The following is a 14,227-nucleotide window of genomic DNA, read 5'->3' as shown; positions in this document are numbered from 1 at the left end:
CTTTTACACTGGCAACAACATTCACTACATGTTCTTCTTCTACAACAACATTCACTACATCTTCTTATTCTACAACAACATTCACTACATCTTCTTGTTCTACACTGGCAACAACATTCACTACATCTTCTTCTTCTACACTTCTTCTACACTGGCACCAACATTCAACTACACTACACCTGTGCCTTGTGTTTAATGATTCATCACCTGAGGGGTAATATTCGCTGACAATTGAGATCATTGTGTATTGTGTATTTGGTAGAACAATCACTTTTTACTGGGTCCCGCGTATATGGTCCAAGAGTAGTATTCACATTTTGTGGATCCAGATGTTTCCGAGTAATCTGTTGTTTATTTTATTGGATTACATTCACAGGTTGTCCTTAGCCATTAGGGGACGCATTGTTGATGTCAGAACTTTGCAATGTAGGCTATTAACTAACGTTTGTCTTTCATATGCGAAGCTCTATTTTTGTCATTTGGTGTTTTTTGTAACTGTAGATGCCGGATACTGTAGATGCTACTTCTGTGGTTTCTCGTGCCATTTGATATTCCTTGTTATGACTGTTGTGTTTTGTGTCGTTGATGTTATGAATTATGCAAACCCAGTTATCCCTTAATCTTAATCATTCTCACGATACCTCACATCAATGGAATATGCCCTTTTGCCAATTACGTTTTTGAAACTCACATTTGCATATTTCTGGACTATTTCGAGAACTATCATTGAATACACACATATGACATGTATCAAGTCAGGACATAATATCACCAGAACATTTTACAGCAAAGGTTTATTTACAATTCCTTATACATTTAGTAAATTCCATACAATACACAATTTACACATGAAAAAGAAAGACAAATGGGCAACGCCATGCAGTACATGTCATGTAATGATTAAACAGAGAATTCTCAGAAATTGATTTATATAATAAGTTTATGGGTCCCCAAGACATCTTCCAGAGCACAGTGGCAACCATACAAGTCTCTCTTAATAGGTCAGACAATATGGAAAGATCCAATGCTCGCTTCGCCAGAGGATATTCCTGAATAAGTTACAGTCTCCCTGAGAGCAGCCAGACTGTACAGGAGAGGACAGATGCATGCACTCATGCTGGTGGCATAGGCACACTCAGAAATCAACCTGAAGCCAAGGCAGGGCTGTATAGTGTCAGTCAGTCTACAAGCACTAGTACCTCAACATTCTACAGGACAAGTGGGAATACGAGACTGCTGAACTACCATGGAGAAGTAGCGAAAACTAGGTGAACATTTTTTAAATTGTCATTTATCACTTATTATGTGAAATGTGAAGAACGAACCTGTCTGGGAATTTTTAGAACCTGAAACTGTGTCTGGAATCGAGGGGATCATGTCATTTGACTATTTCTTCTGTATTAAAAGGAGATCTTTGCAATCTGTTTTCTGTTTGAGGTTTTTCTTCCACAACATCGCCATGTTTCAACATTTGAATAGGACACTCTCTTCCATTCCTCTCTCATCTTAAAGGTAATGAATCAGGAAACTGGAAACTGGAAACTGATCAGAGACTGTTCGGATAGTCCTTACTATTTTTCTCACACAAAGTGTTATGTAACATTGGCAATTAGACTTACTCTGTCTCTCAACCTCCCTCAAAGCCTCTTCATGAAACATCTACCAGTCAACTTATCAGATCACGTTTACTTTAAACAGCCTACTTCCAGAAGTGACGACTTCAGCTTCAGATAAGTGATGGACAGCGAGGCCAATGACCACTTTTCCCCCCTTTTTCTCTACAACAGCTCTCTGTAATTATTCAAATCCATCACAAGATAATCTCACCCTTCTCCCACAAGTGACTCCAGAAGTGACTCCTCTTTGGTGTTGCAAGTCCTCCAGTTGTTGAACAGTTGTTGCTGTGGCCCCTCTCTCTCACCTCACACCCTACTGTGGTTAATGAGAGTTATCTTTTCCACACGTGGACCCAATTACCATCATCTTACTCATAGCCTGGATGCAACAATCTGCTCCAAATAAGCTGATTGGTTTATTTTAATGAACTGCTGGACTGTCCATTCTAAGAGGGTTTAACATGCCCATGATGGTAGAGGTCATTGATAATGACTAGAGGGCCATAAATGATCATTTCCACGTATCGCTTTCTAGAGGCACTGTACAATATACTTGTTAAATCTATTTGATCCCGAGTATCTATTTTATAAGATATTTTTTGGGCTGTTGCTAGTTTCAGGTTGCGTGCAACATCTAAACTCCTTTTTTTGTACAATAAACTGTACAATAAACTGCAATGGTTTCAATTTACTTAGTTCCCTGAGGTTTTGCTGACTGACATTTAAGAAAACACCTCGAACATTGAGCCAATTTAAAGGTATGGTCGTTTAAATGTTGAACATACTCGACCACAGACCTCTCTTGTGCCTAAATTATATCCACATGCTGTCTGGAAATCAACTTGTTTGGTTGTTTGTGACAGTCTCGGTTAAGCTCTTCAAAGTACCCCCAAGTGTATATGTAATGTATTTCCTAATTAACAGCTGGGCTGATAACTACGAGCTAGCCATGTTTGCTTCCTCCGTGTTCTACAGGCACTCATTTGGGTTTGGATTAGTTCAGCTCTAGGAACTCTCCAGCAGTCTGAAGGGACCCACAGCCACCCACTACATAGATAAACAAGTTTGGACCTACTATCAATGGGGAACTTTCCTCCAATTACTGAATCCAATTAAATGGGCCTCTTTGAATGTCTTCCCACTTGCCACTCTAATGCTCAAGCACTGGAGAACCTCTATAACTCATACTCAGTGATGGGTAGAAAGATGGCATGTTCATAATTGGTTCTTCTGAAGGACTGTTTAAATAAAACTTAATTCTCCCAGAGCCTATTTTCGCTTTGGGAAACAAATTTGTGGAATCGGTCCTGTAATAATCAGAAGTCTGTCTGCAAGTTAACTATATTAATAATAAGTTGTTGTTTAGTAGCTATGGGGAAATAGTACCGTTGAGATAAATGTGTCCCTCTGGAAAGGGACTGTGTTCTCTAAACTGAAAATATGATTGTACACTTCTTGATAAAAGTTAATGCGTCATGCAGCAAGATATGAAAACATTATAATGGGAGCAGATTGCAGGAATATCAGAAATATATGTGGCACTGACAGTGTAAAATGATGACCTAACATTTAAGTGATTGTTATACACTGTAATTCAAAAAGCAATTGAATCCTGTACAAGCTCCCTTACAAATACACTCGGTATACCATAGCCAAACTTACTGAAGGATTTACCCTATTGACCAGCAGTACCTGGTGCACTATATAATTGACTTGTCACGTGATGATTTGCAAGGGCTCTCAGGTCAAAATAGAACATAGCTATTGCACTTGATGAGACAAAGACAGACACTCCCACATTTAACAACAATACAGTCAATTTAGTCTTGGAACTAGCCTAGCTAATTATCTGCAATGTATAAATAGGGTTTCTTCTCTGATGTTGATTTGTTTTAGTTTTTTACATTCCTGACAGTAATGTTGGGGGGATGTTGAAGAACAGACAGAGAGGTGTGTTGGATGAGTACTTGGGGACTTTGTGGGAACTGAGGACTGAAGGGAATTGTGCCATCCCCCACAATATCCTCTCTCTCTCAGGTCCCCTACCGCAGGCTCTGTTCAGTCAACTGTTGAGATGCATTTTGATAAGGGATGCTTGTGTTGGCTGGGGCCCGGTACATGTTGGATTCAGGTTAGAGAAAAGGTCTGGATCTCAGTTGGCAATGTGACATGCTTATTTGGAGAGAAAAACGCTAGAAACAAGTGCACTAAGAAGCGTCCTCTGTTCCACAAACTCGATAACTCCTTGCACCCCATTGCATCTTCTTAAATAATGCCTCTTTTTGGCAGCAAAGACTTCCCGGTTTCTAGAAAAGGGGCCCACTGTCTGTTACAAACAAACTAGATCACTAGGACCTCATGTTCCTTTGATCTTGAGGGACTCATGAGTGCAATGGAAAGCGTTGTCGATTATGAAGTGTTTAGCATTTTGACTGGCGTTTACAGTTGCAGTTGGTTATAACTCAAGCGATCAGAGATATCAGAAAAGACGGTTGGTTAACGATGGTTAATGTGGAACACGATAAATCCAAATATTCCTCGGAAATTGGTTTCCTTCTTAAAATCCTATTAATGCCAATTAAATAAATATCCTTTGCTTTACTGGACTGATGAAAGCTAAAGAAATGTATTTCTTCTCAAGGAATACAATGAATACTGATATGTATTGCCAAACCCTTCCAGTAAGTTTCAGAGAAAAAAAGTCTTAATTTCTCCCTCCTGTGTGGTTTTGCTGGAGAAGTTACTGCTTCAATAGATTACCGTACTGTGTTCAGAGAAAGTTCACATCCAACATCACCAGGCTGACACAACTTGACATTTCCTTATTTTGTTTGTGAGAGTACGTCATCTTCATTTCTAACCAAAAGACCTAGGAATAAATTAAAGTTATTAGGATTCAAGTACAGAAAGTGGAAAACTTTACGCACACTAAAAATATTACTTTTGTTTACACTCTGTGGCATAACGAAAACTTGTAACTCACTTATTAACGGCAGATCTACTGCCGGTCCTGTGTCCGCATCATAGATCTCCTCCTGCTAGAGGAGCTGGATCTGCGGCTCGTGGATTCAGAGGGGTAGGTCACTACCCGGGAGGACCTTCCTCGGACCTGCAGCCCCTGCGCCTCCCTCATGTCCCTTGCCATCTGAGACAGGGTCTGGCTGGGGTTTGTCTGGAGGCGTTGAAAGAGACTCTCCCTGGTTAAAGTCCTTTCTGGGCAGCTGAAGGTCAGAGCAACCCCAGTGTCTGACTTCATCTCTCTGGAGAAGCCGTCAGAGGTACCGTCAAAACAGCGTCCAATGGCGATCTCTTTTGCCACCCTTGGGTTCTGGTCCGTGACTGTGTAGATGCCATAGTTGTGCCCCAAGGGGTCGACTGGGGCCAGCATGTTGAAGGCATGGGACTCGTTGTTCGGTGAGGTAGGGGGGTGCTTGGTCAGATACTCCTTTAAGAGGCTGTTGATGCCCACTCTCCGACAGTTGCCCTGTGGGAGGACTGATATGAGGGACCTATCGACTGTGGCTTGGTCGAAGAGCATACCACTGCACTTGAACTCGAGGCAAGCTGCTGAGATGTTGGCCACGTGCATGTCGCGGGTACTGCGGATGTCTCTGATGCCGTACAGCTGGCCTGCAGTCTCAGGGTGGGTGCCTCCATGGTTCTGTGACCTTATCATAACCTCCCTTTGTCCCTGGATCTTGACCTTGATGAAGCAAGCCCTGAACTCTTGAGGGTTGGGCCACCAAGAGAGGTAGTCACCTGTCCACGATGTTAAGTCGTTCTCTTGAAAGGGCACAACGTTATATTCATATTTGTCCTTTTCCACTCTGAAGAATCGGAAATGGTTGGCATTGACTTCTGCATTTTCACAGGATATTAAACTCTGGTAGGGGTATATTGGCCCGTTGGTCTCTTCCAAATTATTGGGGTTGGGTTTTGCCAAGTTGATTCTGAAGGCTGTTTTCTTAAGAGCTGGATCATTGTGGTCTGAACGCTGGTAGTCTATCTTGTCTAAATATGGCTGAGACACTCCAATGATGTTTGGGTTCATCTTGGGGGTTGAGGGAGCTGCTTCCAGTTCTTCACCACCCATAATGCCTGTGACGTAAGCTGTGTAAGCATCAGGCACCTGAGCATCACAGAAGGCTGGCAGGCAGGCTCCGTTGTGTCCAGTTATCACACTGTCAAAGCGACCCCATGCTCTGGGGTTAGAGGAAAAGCCAGGCTTGGGCTCCAAGTTTATCAGGCTGATGACCACACCTTCCAACTGCTCAGTGGCCAGGAATTTGTCACTCATGTATGTCCTCACTTTGACGTAGCAGCGGCGGTTCTCAGGCACATCCAGGTTGAAAAGTCGACGCTCCCTGATTTCCATATTACCTATGAGGAAAGTGCGCTCCTCTCGCTTGCGCCGTCCATTACCACCAGATGTGGTCTGAGTGTAGTGAAAGTCACTCTCCTCCTCCCAGACACCTGTGTCTGGGTTGAGGGACCACAGTTTCATTTTGGGAATATGTTCTTGCATTTTGACGTGCTGCGTGTCTAGGAGTACTTGGACCGCTCCAGCCCCTAGGACTTCCTGGTTCGTATCATCTCTGAAGTCAACGGAAAACATCCCATATGTCCTCAGTGGAAGCATGTCACCCTCATCGTCCACAAAGTTGAGATCACCAGGCGCTGCAGCAGCTGTGGTGATGTTCCTGGGGTCAATGAAGGTGACACTGGCTTTCACCGTACCTTCGTACACCTCCCCATTTTTTTTGTGGAAAGAATTTGGAGGTATGATAATCTGTCCAATGGGGTCCTCTCCTTTGATTTCTCCTAAGTCAATGGTATTTGTCTCTCCAGTATTGATATCAATAGGTTCCTGCTTTCTCATCACCTTCACGTCATGATAAACAGAGCCCCCTCTCTTGTCAAAGATAAACACCTTAGGAGTGTCAATTAATTTTTCTGTGGGATCCACAAAGTTGACCACTAGCCTCTCTGTGTCTGGGGTTATATTGAGCGTGAAACCTCCTTTGTACCCTGTGGTGCCCACTCTCTCCTTGCCAACGTACATGTGCCCGAAACGCAGTGGTTCATTGTTGTCAACTGTGACTACCCTGCCACGCACAAGCACCTTGGGCACCACACACTTCAGGCAGCCACACTCAGTCACAGCTTTGATGGGTAGGCTGTAGCTCCCACAGTTGATCACCCGGCTCTCCATCTTCTGGACCCCGCAGCAGTAGCCACCTCCATCCCTGCAGCGCAGGTCGAAGTCCAGGGAGCCTACACACTTGTTGTGGGTGCAGCGGCCAGCGTTGTAGAGCTTAGAGTCAGTCCCAGGCTGAACACAGTCCATGGGCAGCCTAATGAGGTGGTTCTTAGGTGTGGGGTTGCATTCCGGCATGCCTTTAGCTGTGGAATACACAGTGCATAGAGTTAGCAATGCGATTACACGTGTTTTATGGATGTAAACACCCACATGCATAATGCATATAATGCACACACATTGGCAAGAAAAAGTATGTGAACCCTTTGCAATTACCTGTATTTCTGCATAAATTGATCATCATATTTGATCTGATCTTCATCTAAGTCACAACAATAGACAAACATAGTGTGCTTAACTAATAACACACAAATTATTGTATTTTTCTTGTCTATATTGAATACATAATTTAAACATTCACAGTGTCGGTTGGGGAAAGTATGTGAATTCCTAGGCTAATGCATTCTCCAAAAGTGAATTGTAGTGAGCTAACCTTGAGTCCAATCAATGAGACGAGATTGGAGATGTTGGTTAGAGCTGCCTTGCCCTATAAAAACACTTTAGTTTGCTATTCACAAGAAGCATTGCCTGATGTGAACCATGCTGCAAACAAAAGAGATCGCAGAAGATCTAAGATGAAAATTGTTTACTTGCATAAAGCTGGAAAGGGTTACAAAAGTATCTCCAAAAGCCTTGATGTTCATCAGTCCATGGTAAGACAAAATGTCTATAAATTGAGAAAGTTCAGCACTGTTGCTACTCTCCCTAGGAGTGGCCGTCCTGCAAAGATGACTGCAAGAGCAAAGCGCAGAATGCTCAATGAGGTTAAGAAGAATCCTAGAGTGTCAGCTAAAGACTTACAGAAATCTCTGGAACATGCTAACATCTCTGTTGACGAGTCTACGATACCACGGAAGAAGGCACTGCTGTCCAAAAAATCACGTCTGCACGTCTGAAGTTTACAAAAGAGCATCTGGATGTTCCCCAGCGCTACTGGCAAAATATTCTGTGGACAGATGAAACTGCAGTTGAGTTGTTTGGAAGGAACACACAACACCATGTGTGGATGAAAAAGGCACAGCACAGCACACGAACATCAAAACCTCATCCCAACTGTAAAGTGCGGTGGAGGGAGCATCATGTTTGGGGCTGCTTTGCTGCCTCAGGGCCTGGACAGCTTGCTATCACCAACGTAAAAATGAATTTCCAAGTTCATCAAGACATTTTGCAGGAGAATGTTAGGCTATCTATGCGCCAATTGAAGCTCAACAGAAGTTGCGTGATGCAACAGGACAATGACCTAAAACACAGAAGTAAATCAACAACAGAATGGCTTCAAGAGAAGAAAATACACCTTCTGGAGTGGCCCAGTCAGTGTCTTTACCTCAGCCCGATTGAGATGCTGTGACATGACCTCAAGAGAGCAGTTCACACCAGACATCCCAAGAATATTTCTTAACTGAAACAGTTTTGTAAAGAGGAATGGTCCAAAATTCCTCCTGACTGTTGTGCAGGTCTGATCCGCAACTACAGAAAACGTTTGGTTGAGGTTATTGCTGCCAAAGGACAGTCAACCAGTTATTAAATCCAAGGGTTCACATACTTTTCCACTCTGCACTGTGAATGTTTACACAGTGTGTTCAATAAAGACATGAAAACGTATAATTGTTTGGGTGTTATTAGTTTAAGCAGTCTGTGTTTGTCCCCCCCCCCCCCCCCCCCCACCACCACCACCACCACCACCACCACCACCACCACTACCACCGCTCCTTTGCCCTCAGAACAGCCTCAATTTGTCAGGGCATGGACTCCACAAGGTGTCGAAGGCGTTCCACAGGGATGCTGGCCCATGTTGACTCCAATGCTTCCCACAGTTGTGTCAAGATGGCTGGATGTCCTTTGTGTGGTGGACCATTCTTGATACACATCTGGCATCTACTAACATACCCTGTTCAAAGGCACTTACATTTTTTGTCTTGACCAGTCACCCTCTAAATGGCACACATACACAATCCATGTCTCAATTGTCTCAAGGCGTAGAAATCCTTCTTTAACCGGTCTCCTCCCCTTCAATTACACTGATTGGAGTGGATGTAACAAGTGACATCAATAAGGGATCATAGCTTTCACCTGGATTTACCTGGTCAGTCTATGTCATGGAAAGAGCATGTGTTCTTCATGTTTTACATACTCATTCAAATGAAAAATTACAGATGTGAATGGCGCACTCTGTCACACTTCCTATTAACCAACCAAATGTATGTTTATTACCTAGAATTTCATTGTCATTAGTAGCATTAGTTTAAATGTGTGTAATTAGTATTAGTATGCATTTGCTTGTAATTATTGGTGGAAAAAGGGTACTATATTTCTTACATGTGTTCACTTACACACACACACACACACACACACACACACACACACACACACACACACACACACACACACACACACACACACACACACACACACTTGTTTCCACATGGCTCAGAGACATCCATGATTAGCCAAGTTGCACTACAAAACATTCATAATAGGGTAATTAGATGTGAACTTGGAGAGGACATTTGTTCACAAAGCATTCAGATGGGAATGGGAAAAAAATGATTATTGTTCCCCCAAATGTTGGCCAAATGTTGGCAAAAGGAATCATGTTCATGATATCATGGCTGAGTTTATGCTCCAGTGTTCCTGTTAGACTCCCTATCCTCTAAAGAAAAATATTGTTGCAGACAGATGGAACAGCCTGAATTTCTTCAGGCTAGGGTCCTTTTTTCTCAACATCCCCCTGACTGACGTGCCCAAAGTAAACTGCCTGTTGCTCAGGCCCTGAAGCCAGGATGTGCAAATACTTGGTACCATTGGAAAGAAAACACTTTGAAGTTCGTAGAAATGTCATAATAATGTAGGAGAATTTAACACAATAGATATGTTTGGAGAAAATCCCCCCCCCAAAAAATGAGTGAGAATAATTTGTTTTAGTACTGGGACAAACTATTGGAAATTCGTGTTTGGGCGCGCAAGGAAGACAAGATGCACCTGCTAATATTGGTTTCCTATTGAACATACTTCTTTCGGTATGAAATATTGTAGTTTGATGACATGTTAGGGTATCTGAGTCAATAGAAACATATTTTGACTTGTTTTAACAAAGTTTTTGGATTCCTTTCTCTGCATGTTGAACGAGTGGATTGCTCAAATCGATGGCGCCAAATAAACAGACTTTTTGGGATATAAAGAAGGATTTTATCTAACATAATGACACTACATGTTATAGCTGGGACCCTTTGTATGACAAATCAGAGGAAGATTTTCAAAAAGTAAGTGAATATTTAATCACTATTTGTAAATTTATGAAACCTGTGCTGGTGGAAAAATATTTTGATGTGGGGCGGCGTCCTCAAACAATCGCAAGGCATGCTTTCATTGTAATGGTTACTGTAAATCGGACAGTGCAGTTAGATTAACAATAATTTAAGCTTTCAACTGATATAAGACACTTGTATGTACCTACATGTTTAACCTGTTGAGTGTAGAGGGCAGTATTTTGATGTTTGTATGAAAAACGTACCCAAATTAAACTGCCTATTTCTCAGGCCCAGAATCTAGAATATGCATATACTTGTCAGATTAGGATAGAAAACACTCTAAAGTTTCCAAAACTGTCAAAATATTGTCTGTGAGTATAACAGAACTGATATTGCAGAAAACCTGAGGAAAATCCAACCGGAAGGGGCTTCTATTTTGAAAGCTCCGTGTTCCATAGCCTGCCTTCGCTCCATTTAAAGGGATATCAACCAGATTCCTTTTCCTATGGCTTCCCCATGGTGTGAACAGTCTTTAGACATAGTTTCAGGCTTTTATTTTGAAAAATGAGCGAGAAAAATCACATCGCGTAAGGGGATGGCTGGGTGCCAGTAGCGTTTTGCATGATTGGAGCAGCCATTTTCTCTCTCTTTCCTATTGAAGAAGCTACAGTCCCTGTTGATATATTATCGATTATATATTGTAAAAACAACCTGAGGATTGATTATAAAAAAACGTTTGACACGTTTCTATGAACATTACGGATACTATTTGGAATTTTCGTCTGCGATGTCGTGACCGCTCGAGCCTGTGGATTTCTGAACATAACGCGCCAACCAAATGGAGGTATTTTGGATATAAAAATAATCTTTATGGAACAAAAGGAACATTTATTGTGTAACTGGGAGTCTCTTATTGTGTAACTGGGAGTGAGTGCAAACATCCGAATATCATCAATGGTAAGCGATTTAATATATTGCTTTTCTGACTTTCGTGACCAATCTACTTGGCTGCTAGCTGTTTGTAATATTTTGTCTACTGAGAGAGATGTCCTTCCATAAACGCTTGGTATGCTTTCGCAGAAAAGCTTTATTGAGATCTGACATGCCAGGTGGACTAACAACAAGCTAAGCTGTGTTTTGCTATATTGCACTTGTGATTTCATGAAAATTAAATATTTTTAGTAATTTAATTTGAATTTGGCGCTCTACAATTCAGTGGATGTTGACAAAAATTATCCCGCTACCGGGATGGGTGCATCAAGAAGTTTTATCCATCATTTTTGTGACTATTTATTTGAATTGCGCACCCTGTAGCTCCACCGGAAGTTGTCCCGCTAGCGGGACGCCTAGGCGGATATATACAGTTGAAGTCAGAAGTTTACATATACTTAGTTTGGAGTTATTAAAACTCGTTTTTCAACCACTCCACAAATGTCTTGTTAGCAAACTATAGTTTTGGCAAGTCGGTTAGGAAATCTACTTTGTGCATGACACAAGTAATTTTTCCAACAATTGTTTACAGACAGATTATTTCACTTATATTTCAATGTATCACAATACCAGTGGGTCAGAAGTGTACATACACTAAGTTGACTGTGCCTTTAAACAGCTTGGAAAATTCCAGAAAATAATGACATGGCTTTAGAAGCTTCTGTTAGGCTAATTTACATACTTTGGGTCAATTGGAGGTGTACCTGTGGATTTATTTCAAGGCCTACCTTCAAACTCAGTGCCTCTTTGCTTGACATCATAGGAAAATCAAATGAAATCAGCCAAGACCTGATAAAAAAAATTGTAGACCTCCACAAATCTGGTTCATCCTTGGGAGCAATTTCCAAATGCCTGAAGGTACCATGTTCATCTGTACAAACAATAGTACACAAGTATAAACACCATGGGACCACGCAGCCATCATACCACTTAGGAAGGAGACGCGTTCTGTCTCCTAGAGATGAACGTACTTTGGTGCGAAAGTGCAAATCAATCCCAGAACAACAGCAAAAGGACATTGTGAAGATGCTGGAGGAAACAGATACAAAGTATATATACCTACTATATATATCCACAGTAAAACAAGTCCTGTATCGATATCGATATAACCTGAAAGGCTGCTCAGCAAGGAAGGAAGCCACTGCTCCAAAACCGCCATTAAAAAGCCAGTCTACGGTTTGCAACTGCACATTGGGATCGTACTTTTTGGGGAAATGTCCTCTGGTCTGATGAAACAAAAATAGAACTGTTTGGCCATAATGACCATCGTTATGTTTGGAGGAAAAAGGGGAAGCATGGGGGTGGCATCATCATGTTGTGAGGAATCTTTGCTGCAGGAGGGACTGGTGCACTTCACAAAATAGATGGCGTAATGAGGTAGGAAAAGTATGTGGATATATTGAAGCAACATCTCAAGACATCAGTCAGGAAGTTAAAGCTTGATTGCAAATGGGCCTTCCAAATGGACAATGACCCCAAGCATACTTCCAAAGTTGTGGCAAAATGGCTTAAGGACAACTAAGTCAAGGTATTGGAGTGGCCATCACAAAGCCCTGACCTCAATCCTATAGAAATGTGTGAGCAGAACTGAAAAAGCAAGCAAGGAGGCCTACAAACCTGATTCAGTTACACCAGCTCTGTGAGGAAGAATGGGCCAAAATTCACCCAACATATTGTGAAAGCTTGTGGGAGGCTACCCAAAAAGTTTGACCCAGGTTCAACAATTTAAAGGCAATGCTACCAAATACTAATTGAGTGTATGTAAACTTCTGACCCACTGGGAATGTGATGAAAGAAATTAAAGCTGAAATAAATCATTCTCCCTACTATTATTCCGACATGTCACATTCTTAAAATAAAATGGTGATCCTAACTGACCTAAGACAGGAATTTTTTACTAGGATTAAATGTCAGGAATTGTGAAACTGAGTTTAAATATATTTAGCTAAGGTGTATGTAAACTTCCGACTTCAACTGTGTTACCCAATGTGTCATTTCCTGGCCCCTCTGCATTAAAAAAAAACTAATGAAATAACTAAAAGAAACAAAAGGAAAACGGTAGTCCTGTCTTTAAATATGGACGGAATGTTTTATTAAATAACTGGAGTGTAGCCTAATGTTCCCTAGTGATGGGAACCACAATGGGCTGGTAGAATAAAGCAGGTTAATCATTCTTCACTCAGAGACTTGGTGTTCCAGGTGTTGTTGTTCTATTCACAGGGGCAAATCTCTCAGGCTGCAGTGACTCAGAGCCAGAACATATCCTCCTGTAGAAGCCCGTAGCTGAATGCTTTAGCACACTCCCCCGCAGCCCCTTTTTGTCAATCTATATCGTGGCTAACAAGCAACTGGGGAATACGCACAATGTGTATCTACCCTGCACGGATGCGGAAACTCATACTTGTTTGACTAACAGGATTTATTGACAATCTTGGATTTCACTTCAATAAGGGGAGCTCTGGAGAAGTGGGATTTTGGTTTTTACAGTCTATTATAAATAATGTAAATAATCTCTGTTTAGAAAAGGCTGCTTTATACCAATGTAAACATAATAAAACCTTACTGCCAGATTCTGGAGGCCTTGATATTTTACGATCTTATTTTACTTGGGTGTATTTTTTCGATGTTACAGATACAGTAGATTTTCTGCAGGGTTTTTTCCTCACTGACATTCGGTTTGCTGCAGTGTCTTTTCATATGGTCCATTCCTACAGGTACAGTACAGGATTTGATGGATAGGGTCTCTACGTACCGATAACGCTGAGGAATGCCTGTGAGGACTTGATGCTTCCTGTCTGGCTGCTGGCTTTACAGTAGTAATGTCCTGTCTGCTCAGGCTTCAGGTCTCTCAGCACCAGATCCTCTTCATATTTGAACACGTTCCGGTCCAATAGGGTCCTATTGTGATACCTGGAGAGAAGAACATACCATTAAAAACCTATACTGAAAATGTAATTTTTGTAAGTTGTTTAATATAATGTGTTATCTAGTCATGCTTCCCAAAAACATTTGTAATATTTTTTTCTGGCAAATTAATAAAAATGAATGCATGATCA

The 14,227-nt window shown here is 41.7% G+C and overlaps 1 protein-coding gene across 2 annotated transcripts in view; it reads right to left on the bottom strand.

Annotated features, from left to right (window-relative positions):
- Window positions 1-779: 779 nt before the first annotated feature.
- Window positions 780-14,227, bottom strand: part of LOC139383271 (cartilage intermediate layer protein 1-like) — a 30,276-nt gene continuing 16,828 nt past the window's right edge. The window contains exons 8-11 of one of the 2 annotated variants that reach the window (XR_011628722.1): window positions 13,924-14,081; window positions 4,600-7,019; window positions 3,003-4,485; window positions 780-2,894 (exon numbers count right to left, since the gene is read on the bottom strand). Coding sequence is in view for 1 of the 2 variants with exons in the window: in XM_071127800.1 (XP_070983901.1) it covers window positions 4,615-7,019; window positions 13,924-14,081 (2,563 nt within the window). In the remaining variant the exon portion in view is untranslated. Of the gene's footprint in view, window positions 4,486-4,599; window positions 7,020-13,923; window positions 14,082-14,227 lie in introns of both variants that reach the window. The other variant, XM_071127800.1, reaches the window with a different exon arrangement.

This window comes from Oncorhynchus clarkii, chromosome 1, assembly GCF_045791955.1.
Source record: "Oncorhynchus clarkii lewisi isolate Uvic-CL-2024 chromosome 1, UVic_Ocla_1.0, whole genome shotgun sequence".
In the NCBI taxonomy this organism is placed as follows: domain Eukaryota; kingdom Metazoa; phylum Chordata; class Actinopteri; order Salmoniformes; family Salmonidae; genus Oncorhynchus; species Oncorhynchus clarkii.
This window is presented reverse-complemented; position numbering and strand designations above follow the sequence as displayed.